The sequence below is a fragment of the Molothrus ater genome, chromosome 7, assembly GCF_012460135.2.
Source record: "Molothrus ater isolate BHLD 08-10-18 breed brown headed cowbird chromosome 7, BPBGC_Mater_1.1, whole genome shotgun sequence".
NCBI lineage: Eukaryota > Metazoa > Chordata > Aves > Passeriformes > Icteridae > Molothrus > Molothrus ater.
In genome coordinates, this window is record NC_050484.2 from 28,085,162 (window position 1) to 28,095,931 (window position 10,770).

General features: G+C 41.5%; 1 protein-coding gene across 2 annotated transcripts; it reads right to left on the reverse strand.

The window, feature by feature from the left end:
• Window positions 1-401: 401 nt before the first annotated feature.
• Window positions 402-10,471, reverse strand: CCDC14 (coiled-coil domain containing 14). Of its 2 annotated transcripts, XM_036387053.2 has the most exons (13): window positions 10,404-10,471; window positions 9,382-9,437; window positions 8,853-8,916; window positions 8,094-8,166; window positions 7,860-8,000; window positions 6,627-6,863; window positions 6,443-6,537; window positions 4,931-5,495; window positions 4,267-4,408; window positions 3,593-3,672; window positions 2,934-3,152; window positions 2,716-2,848; window positions 402-1,649 (listed from the first exon to the last, which is right to left on the reverse strand). In XM_036387053.2, exons 1-13 carry the CDS (start codon window positions 10,434-10,436, stop codon window positions 674-676), a joined length of 2,814 nt encoding a protein of 937 aa, XP_036242946.1. In that variant the 5' UTR covers window positions 10,437-10,471; the 3' UTR covers window positions 402-673. The 2 variants fall into 2 exon arrangements, with proteins under 2 accessions (XP_036242946.1, XP_036242947.1); XM_036387054.1 differs by lacking the exon at window positions 9,382-9,437 and having other exon boundaries at window positions 10,404-10,438.
• Between the last annotated feature and the right edge of the window lie 299 nt (window positions 10,472-10,770).

Sequence of the window (10,770 nt, forward strand, 5' to 3'; positions counted from 1 at the left end):
TGGTACCACATCCCCTTTTACTTTAGATAAAAGCACACATTTGTAAAAGCATGTGCCCTATAACAGGACTGTAGAAAGCAATGGAAGTTTGATGAGCCTTTCCTTGCCCTCGTCTGGACTCTCCACTTCATCAACCTCCTTCAAGTACAGTGCAAAGAGAAAACAGTTTTAGCACTGGTGAGTGAAAAGGGATTGCTTCATGTATTTCATAGGATATATCATACACTAAAAATCCCCTATTGATGGCTGTCTTTATTTTTGGAATAGCATAATCCTGACTAAGCAACTCTAACTCTCAGCACTGCTCTGTAACTTGCTCCTCCCTGGTCTCTACCTGTGGAACCTCTTGCTCATGTGTAGCATCTTACAACAGTTCTTAGGAGAAGGAAAAAAACCACAAGTAAATGAGTACTTTTAATTTTGCAATTAAAGAGTATAAAATAAGTAATAATTTAAAAAAGCCATTTCTATTTTAAATAAAAAGCCAGTTATTTCAAGTTGTACATATCAAGGGGAACAGCACCACAGCCTAATGAGGAACAAATTCTATCCATAATTGAGACAGCTAGGAACAGCCTGTTACATACAAATATACATATCAGTACCATACTTAATATACTTCAGAAAAACTTAATTCATCCAAATAGCTACAGCCCATTTTGCTTTCTCATACTCATTGTTTCCTCATGTTACTTTGCAGAGTTCTTTGTAACCTGGCTATGTTTGCATCCAGGGCTGCTAAGCTATTTTTAAAGTCCTCTTCATCTCGAGAAGTAAATGTTGAGAAAGAAGATGCACTCCAGTCAGACCTCCCCGAGAAATCATCAAATGAAATGCAGCTAAAATCAGCTGCTTCACTGCCTGTTTTCTGAGAAACCCCTGCTGGAAATGCCATCGATGCACAAGGGTATGGACCAGGCTGAAGCTGGTCTGGTTTATCCATGAAATCTTTTGCAGCCCCACCTGGAATGCCTCTTGGTCTCACTTGGACTTTGTCTCCTTCTGGCTTTGCTTTACCCCCTGTAACTCCAAGCGTGTTTTCCACAGTCTTTTTCACACTGTACCCAGCATTTAATTTATCCACCAGAGTTGAATCCTCACATCCATACTGCTGCACAGAGCTTGGGAGCTCACAGTGGTAATCCAGCCTCTGACAAGCCCCTCTGCTCTGGGGTAGCACACCACTTCTTCCAGAGACTGGCTGCTGTTTTTTAGAGGCACTGCTAGTCAGTGGAATATAAATTGTCTCATCCAACTTGGTTTGGTCATCTAGTAAAGTTCCAGAATCACTCCCTGTTTCTGCATCTTGCTTCAATGGAGCTGGTGGTCCTCTGGGAGCTGATGTTTGCTCTTCTGTGAATGTACTGTTAATTTTACTTCCTTCAGCAGCAAACTTGTCATAGGACAGACTTTGCATTTCTACTTCTCCAATTTTATTTGGGAATTGAAGATGCGGATCTATCAAAATATGATCCATTTCTAATGTTTTAAGGTAAGTCATTACTGAAGTACTCCCAGGAAACAGCTCGGGTTGCATCTGCTTTTCATGGTCTTCCAAACGAGACTTTGAGAGTGATTTCTCAGGTTTGGGTCTAACAGTGTCCCCTGTGAGGTCAGACAGAAGCTTGGCCATGCTGCCCTGCAAGGTTCTGTTAGGGTAAAATCAACCAAACAGATTCAAAATCAGTCACCAAAAATAAATAGTAAAAAACTTTTCTATAGAAAAAAAGCCATTAGATTTATCAGGCTGTGGCAAAGTTGCAATGCACTTTCTACATATTGTTATATGTGAACCAATTCCAAGTTTTTTGAATTCTTCTTCAGCTCACTGTGGCTAAAAAGTAAAAAAATAGAACAACCCAATGAAGTTCTCCAGATTATTCCTGGTGTACCTGCTTTAAGCAGCATACAATGAAATAAATTGATGCCAAGAAACTGCTGGAAAGCAGATAGAAGCAGTTACCAAAATTACTAAGAAAGGTTTTCTGAATTATTCTTCCAATTGCATCTGAATAAAAAAACATAATAAAAGAAATAATTCTTCTAACTTACTGCTCTGTCCATCAAAAGAGATGAACATTTATATATTTGTCCCTAGCATACACACACACACACACACACACACACACACACACACACACACGTGTAATTTGACATCATTCTACCACCACCTGGTGGTCAGCACAGCAGTGATAGAAGTGTCTAAACTTTTACTGAAGCATTTGAAATGTCTATTCAAAATATTCTGCTGTTCCAATCAGTCCCAACTAAAAATATAGCAGACAACAGTTTTGTTTCCTCAGCACAACATATCCAAAGCAATTGTATATACACACCACTATGCAGCTGCAAAAAGCTATTTATATCTCCCAGCTTGCCACTATTTTCAAGAAAAAATAAATTCACAACAATAGTTCTTTTTGGCAGAATTCACAGAATATGACAACTCTGTTGTCACAGAATACGACAACTCTGTTGTCACAGAATATGACAACTCTGTTTCAAAACAAAATTATAGCAGCATTGTAACAAAACAAACTGCAAAGAGAAGGTTTAGCTTATTTAGCTTATGTGACCTCCCGCCACCAAGATACTAAGACCACAATAATCCACAGGATTGAAAAAAAAACCCAAAAACCCCAAGGAATAAGAAAGATTTTTTAAAAAGAAAAATAATGTCAGGAGGCAAAAAAAAACAACCTTAGCCAACAGTACCTGGTTAATTCTCTCAGTCTCTTAACTTCTGCATCACGCTGACGTAACGTTATGCCCAAAATCTTATTTTCTTTCTCTGAAGCTTCCAGCTTAAACTGAAGGGTCTTCACAGTTCCTAATGCCTCTTCCACTTCTGAAATGCCAACAAGAACTTACACAATTACTTCTTTTGACTTTTAAAATGCTAAACAAAAAATGACCAATTTGAAAACACGCACCAATCTTGAGCTTGGTGGAATGAATGTCATAATGCTGTTTGTTTTCCAGCAATTCTTCTTCTTTATCTTGAATACCTTTTGCAAGATGTTTATTTTCTTCTTTCTGACTTTCTATTATTTTCAGTAGTTCTTCATTTTTAGCCTGCAGTGAATCAAGGCCTTTCTGTGATTCTTTCAATTGGCTCTGGAGCATCATATTCAAGGACTGCAAAGAAACCACTACCAAAAGTAAAACATAAAATGTTTAAGTGTTTTGTGTGGTAACTTGAATTTCTAAAAAAACTGAGGTTTTAAATTATCTTGGTAATATGAATTTTGCTAACAGATAGAAGGGTTGGGTTTTTTTTTTTTTGCAACTAGATAAAGCTCAAGCTTTCTTCTTAATTATTTAATCAGTCATCTTCATTTTCAGAGGCACATAAGCAAAAATAACCTGCTTGGCAGCTGAAGAGCCAAATCCTAGTACGTGGAGTCTAAAACAGCCCAACAGTCCATGCAAATGCAGTTCCAGCATTAGACCCACTTAGTTCAGATACCACTAAAAGCCACAATACATACAGACATATGAAACTACAGATTTAAAAATTAGAAATTATATATCTATGGTAATAAAGCTTTAACAGATATACCCCTATCAAGCAACATTATTGGTACTTTACATTCATAGCTGCAGCTCTGTCCAGATGTCTTCTCACTGCTTTCTTGTTCCCTAAGTTGCTGGTTTAATATTCTTAGTCTCCTAAATGTGAATTGTGAAAAAGCACAAATTCAGAAGTATTAGAATACACTCAAAAGGACTGCACTTTAAATTAGTCTGGTGAGAAGTTGCTTTTGAGAATTAAATGTCAGGGAATATTTCAGAAACATAAAGAAGTCTTAATGACATAATTTTCTTACATTCTGGTACTTCTTCAACACAAAATACCCTTTCCAAGTATCTGATAAATACCTAGTATATATCCCTATTCTGAAGTAAATGCTACCCAGTTATGTGAGAACCCTCTGAAATGAGAGACATTTTTGCATTTCAGAATTAACTACAAAAAGAACACGAGCAGGCTAACTATCTTGACAGTGCAGTTTTCAGAGTGATGCATTCACCCCACCCAGCCAAAAGCCCCATCATGAGGTAACTGATACTACCAAAATACCAAAGCCATGCTGTGTTAATCATGGCTTTTTAGAGTGTATGGCTTTACCAGGACACTTTCTAATTGACAAATTTTGCACAGACAAGAAGGGAAGAGCCTTAAGAAAGGCAATTTAAGCCAGAGAAGTTAGAGATGCTTTAGGTGCAGTGCAGTGAGGCCAGGCTCCCTGAGGAGCTCCCCACCTGCGCAGCTGGGCGTTCTCACTGCGCAGGGGCTGCAAAGCCAGAGCTATTTCAGCCTGGAGATTTGTACTTCCCACCACAGCTGGGAGCAAGGAGACCGAGTCCTCCACTTCACTCATCAGCCTCAGCATTTCCGAGTCACCTGCAAGAAGTGAGCGAAGAAAGAGACTCCATAAACCTATAAATCTGTAATACAACTACTGCTTTACATGTGATTAAGCAACCTGCAAAGTGACTTAATAGTATCTGGGGGTTTTGCCCCCTAGAAAACTTAATTTTTAACTATCTTTATTTAAAATTGTTGAGCTTGAATATGAAAACTATGCTTTACATCCTCAATAAAACACAACCCACCATCGTTCCAACCAGCCTAGGTGGGACTGCTATTGCAATCTGTCCACACCAGGACCCTTCTTAGGGGAAAGCTCTGTGTATGGAATAGCAACAATCTTTATCTTGCTGTCATGACAAGATTAAAATATTATAAAAATAATTTAATACTTATTCAGAGTGAATCCTGAAGGTCTTACAATTGTGAAAACCCACAGTAAGTCACATATCATCTGACACGTACACTTGCAGAAACTGAAGTGCTCACTCCTTTAATTGAGCTCTTGTGTTATTTGCATGTAATAACTCTAGTGCACAATGAAAATGTCCTCACCTTGATCTGTTACCAGTGCTCTGAGCTCACCCATCAGATACTTTACAGTCCTAACTTTATGGGCTGTTTCTTCCGGACTTTCTTTTCTAGATTTTAGAACCTTCTTCACACAACTTGTCTTACAGCTTGTATCTTTCACTGGAGACACATCAAGTACATCCAATTCATCTTCTTCACTGACCAGGTCCTCACTGTGCTCCTCAGAAGTATCCTCCTCTGTGTCACATGAGCCATCATGTTTTGCTGGACAGTGATAATGGCCCCTCTGTTCAGTCCTGCCATTCAGCATCTCATGGGATTGTAACAGGGCCTGTATGCACTGCATCAAATCCGCTTCTTTTACCTGCTGCTCCTGGCCTGGGGCCACCTCTCTGGCACAAGATGTTGGGACCAGAGCAGGCACTGAAGGGGTTAATGCTCCTGGTGCTGTACAGGGGATCACACCAGGAACAGCAGTTCCAGACTGTGTTTGTGCAGCAGCAGCAGGAGCAGCAGAAACCACTGGGAAAACAATAGGTCCTCCCATCTCTGGCACACATTCATTGGCACTGTCTACAGGAACTCCCTGCATAAAAGATATTCTAATTAAACAAAAAATTAACATGATTTTTAAATCTTTAGAAGAATCCCAAACAGCACTATGCTTGTCTGACTCAATGTAAACTTGTTAATTCTTTGCTAATTATAAGAACAACTACAAATTAATAATGGAATAATTTCCCTGTATAATAAGGAGGACTTAAAATGTAAATCTGATTTAGATTGCCTTTAATGTTATTGGCAACATTAAATCACAGTTCTTTTACAGCAGTTCTGTAATGAAAACCCTCAGCAGTTTCTTGAATCCAAGCAGAACAGGGAAGAAAAGAAATATAAAGGACAACACTGTTACCTTTCAGTATTTTAAGTAGGTGAATTTTTTAAAAGTCAAAGTCATCACTAGCTATACATGGACTGCCTGCAGATGGAAGGTAATCAATCAACAGTCTTACAGATTCAAGGTAAATTCAAGCCCTTTGCCACATTTCCTGAGGTGGCAGCTGGTATTCTCCATCATCTCTATTCTATACCCTGAAATACACAGGCATTTTAACACGTGACTCTAAGATAATACAGCATGTCTGAAGAAATAATTGCCTTGATCATTGGCAGGGAAAGCTCCATAGCATATATGAGTTCTTCTGTCAGGAGTTGCTTAATGATCCTAGTGTGCATTACTGAGAACACAATTAACAGTAATCAATAATTTCCTGCACTGCCCATGTTTGCTGTCCTTTACTGAATTCCCCAGGCAGAAGCAAGCAGCCAGCTAAAAAGCCTCTAATTTCATTTTTTGGTGTCTACATAAAATGTGTTTTGAATAGCAGTGTTTTGTCTGTGCATCACTACAGTTTGAAATACACAATTTTTTTAAAGGGAAATTATTAGGAAAACTGACACAAGGAAATGTATAAATAAGTAGACAGTGCTAATTCAATATTTATTGATAGTGAGAATCAAACTTTTACTTACTGACTGAGTGGATAAGGAATTAGCTGAATGCTGCAGGGACAGTGTTGATGTGGAGGTAGGTAAATGATAATTCAAAGCTGTAACATTTTGACATCCTAAAAAAAAACAACACTTACAGATCAGGGCAATGTGGGCACAACTCATGCAGTTAAATAGTGAACTCTACATGAACAGTTCCACTAACCCTGGTTTGAGGTAGGAGAAGGAGTTACAGTAGGAATTTCATTGCTCTTCTGTGGGGGTTGGCCAGTTATCAGAGACATCTGAGTTTGCACATGCTCATAGAGTTTCTGATACGCCACAGGAGAGTGGTCACTGCAAGGCACATGATTTGATTGAACCATCTGATTCTGGGCAGCACTGGAAAGCTCCTTCTCAGCAGGTGTGGTAGATGAGGCAACTTTTCTATTTGATATTGGCACTGTAGAAAAAGAAAGAACAAAAAACTCCAGCTGAAGTTACCTGTCTTCTTGATCTACACAAACCCATTGTATTGTCTGGCAGATTCTAGAAGGCTCCCTTGAAAACAAAGATCCTATGGCCTAGGGTACCAGTCAGATTTTGATTCACCAGCAAATGAATCCATCAATTTTTTCTACCAGATAGAGCAACCTAAACCAGTTGGAAAGGCAGCTGTCCTTGAAGGAAGCATAGAGACTTAATCCTACAGAAGGCCAGCTCTAAAATAATTCTTGAAATCTCTGCTGAGGTATAATTAAAACTCTGTAATTTTACAGTGCTGGGAAGATATCAGCTACATGCTCACTTCCTACAGTTCCCAGTGGGCACTCTACTACACACCTGCCCACAGGCCCCACTCACTCATCTACTGGATTAGAAATTGCACAGAAGAAACAGGGTGCAGAGAGGCAGAAATAACAAATGAAATATTTCACCTGGAAGCAAATCAGCTGACAGCACTCCATCTACCTTTCTATTCAGTGCTTTGGCCACTAAACCATTTGAGGTCTTGTCATTTCTAGCCACACTTCCCTGTTTCCACCAATTATTCTTTGAGAAAAGCCTGGCTGGACACTGAACTTCAGACCAGTTTCTAGCTGCGGATCCTAAACTGAGTTCCAAGGACTTCAATGTTTCCCTGTCCAAGAGAAGCAGGGAAAGGGTATTACCATTCTCCTCCACACTTCCTACCAGATAAACCCGATAATGTTGATACTTGTAAACACATTCAACTTTCACGTGTCTGAAGTTCAAACACCTGTGAATTTCAGTAATTGTTTGGTAAACATTTAAGGTTTCTAAAAGGAAATAATACATCCTTTTGTGGAACCAGCCCTGGATCAACCTGTAAAAAATGGCAACAATTATGCAAAGCCTTGCTGAATCTCAATAAGTTGAGGAGTCTTTCAAGGTTGCTTGAACAAAAAATAAATCAAGCCCAAGAAAGCCCACTTACCAATTTCTTTTTGGACAGGGGAAGGAGTAATGATTCTTTTTAATCCTTTCTTCTTGGAAGTATTTCCTTTGGTTACCAAAGGCTTAGAGGTACATTTAAAGGTAGCTGTTCTACCAGGTTGTCTATGGACAGTCTCCCTTCCTGGTATTAATTGAAAGAAAAAGTGGTCAACAAAAAAATAAACAGAGTATTACAAAATGTAAAAATGTAACTTGTGTTTTCTATAGGTACAACCTGGAGCTTCCTTTTGTAAGATACTCTTCAGTAAAGCTGCACAATGATCAAGTCCATGATGAATAGTATCAACCTGCACAAAGAGCACTGCAGTCAGTGAATGAGTAGCACTGCTTCCTTTCAGTAAACCAAGATGCTGTTTTAGAGGTGAGTGTATCCCATTCTGCCACCTGACAAAGAACAACTCATAACCAAAAAGATATATCATTTCCCATTTACTACTTTGCAATTACATGGAAGTTTGCAAACACATAGATTCTGAAAAATCACTAAATTGTGCTGTTGCACCCCAGTCCATTTGCTCAATTTGAGGTTAATTACAGGTATGTATTTTATTCTTCTTTCCATGTACATTTAAACAATACCTCCTACTTGTATTTTGGAGACAACTGACTCAGGACTACAGAAAACCAGTACTGCAGCACTGACTGTGCTACTCTTTCTTTCCAGCACAAAAACCTAACAAGGGCACCTGCTCTTCTGTGAGGGCCAGCCCTTGTCCATAGGCAGCTTATTTGTGTTTGCAAAATGTATCCTGTGCCTTGAGGAAATCTGTCAGAGCCAAACTCACTGCACACAATGTCCATTTGTTCCTATCTGCAAGATACGGTACAGACACTCTTGCTTGCCTTGCAGGAGCAATTTCAGGTTCAGATATAAATTAATTAGGATCTAAATTAATCTGGCTTTCTTCTGTTACTCAAGGTATTCCAATTTTCCTTCTCTTTAGATAACTGTGTTAAAGACCCATTTATTTACCTGATTGGCAGATTCAGTGGAATAGAATTTTACATCAGAATGGCATCCTTTCTTTAAGCCAAACCTGAAAAAGTGAAATTCACTGTTTATACCACCTCCTTAATGGGAAACAAAGTTAAAAAGCACTTACTTTCATTCAATAATAGCAAGCAAAAGAAAATTAATTTCTTCATGAAACAAAATAACTTCCTGTTTCTGAAAACTTTGCATGGCTGCAAAAAACATGTTAAGCAAATAATAACAATTTATGTCAAAGAAGAATTCAGTCTCTACTCAACAGTCTTCTCTACAGCTAGTAATTCAGTCTTTTTATAAATAAAACATGAAGAGTGAAATTTGTATCTTTATATACAAAATTTCTATTCAGTTTGTGCCTGTCTGTTCAAGGGCTGCTTAGAACCTTTCAGTCCAAAATGTTTTATATATACACATATGGATTTTTTGTTCAATTGAGGTATGACAAGTATAAGGCTCCCAAATGCTCACATATACACTCAGTTTAAAAAAGTATTAGTGAATAAGGTCTTACTGATTTCTTCCATTTGTTAGTTTAGTTGCTCCTGACAGCCTTCCAGATGACAGAGCCTGTTGATTACAGAAATACACCTTGATTTTCTTAAAGTATTTTCACAACATTTGAAGACTACTATTGCCCACCAATTCCAAGAACTTTTGCCAAGGATCAGTCCAAGGGATGTTACAGCCCTCAAGGCAAGGGTGCAACTGCTGCCAGTAGAGCCTGAGACTTGTGGGTTTCATTTCACAAAATATGCCTTGACAGAAAGATGCTTTGTTAATTTCCACACACTTAAGGACTCACCAAGAGCTGATGTACAAATGTGTTTCAAATGGAAACTATGTTTGATAAATACAGACCTGAACTGTGTGGACTTTAGGAATGCCAGAGCACACAGCACAGGAACACAATCACAGTCACCGAACACAGAATGGGTGAGACTGGGACACAGTGGCTGAAGCAGAGCATTCCAGAGCACATGGCACAGCTCCGCATCCTGACCTATTCCTGAGCATCTCCAGTCAGGGAGACTCCACATCCTCTCTGGACAACCTGTTCTTCCTGGTGTTCCGGTGGAACTCCCTGTGCATCGGTTTGTGCCCACTGCCTCGTGTCCTGCTGCTCGGCCCCCCGAGCAGAGCCGGGCTCCATCCTCCCACACCCCCTTCAGCCATTCGTACACAATGGTAAGGTCCGCTCCCAGCCATCTCCTCTCGAGGCTGAACAGACACAGTCCCTCCAGCCTTTCCTCTTCAGGGAGATGCTGCAGACCTCACTGATCCTCGCTGCCTTCCGCTGGAGCCACTCTCGGGCAGAGAGAGAGGCCCAGCACCGCCCGCAGCACCTCAGGACCGCCGTCAGGTGGCTGCGGTGCAAGCCGGGCTCGGCCTCGGAAGGCCCCACCTCGCGCAGGAGTCGTTACGCGGACGGCGGGGGGGATCCCCCGACGCCCCCCCCATCCCCCGGGCTCTGGCGAGGAGGCCCCGAACGAGAACCGCGCCCCGCCCGTTCCCCTCCCCCCGGCCCTCACGCACCTTGCGGGGCCGCGCAGCCCCCGGCGCGGCCATGGCCCGGCGCGGCCCGGCCCGGCCCCGCCCACTCCTGCACCGCCCCCGCCCGCGCCGGCCAATCACCACCCGGTCCGTCCGTGAGGGGGCGGGGCTAACATAGGAGGCGGAGCTAACGACCCCGCCTCGCGGCGCGCCGGCGGGCGCGGGCGCGGGAAGGGGAAGGAGGTGAGCTGGGCAGCGCGGCCGGGGATTGGCGGAGAGCGCGCGAGGAGGAGCCAATGGGAGGTGAGAGAAGAAAGGGCGGTGCTAAGAGGGCCGTGACCGGGGCGCGTGCCCGGCCCCGCCCCGCCGCTCTCTGAGGGACCGCCCTGCGGAGCCGGCAGCTCTCCTC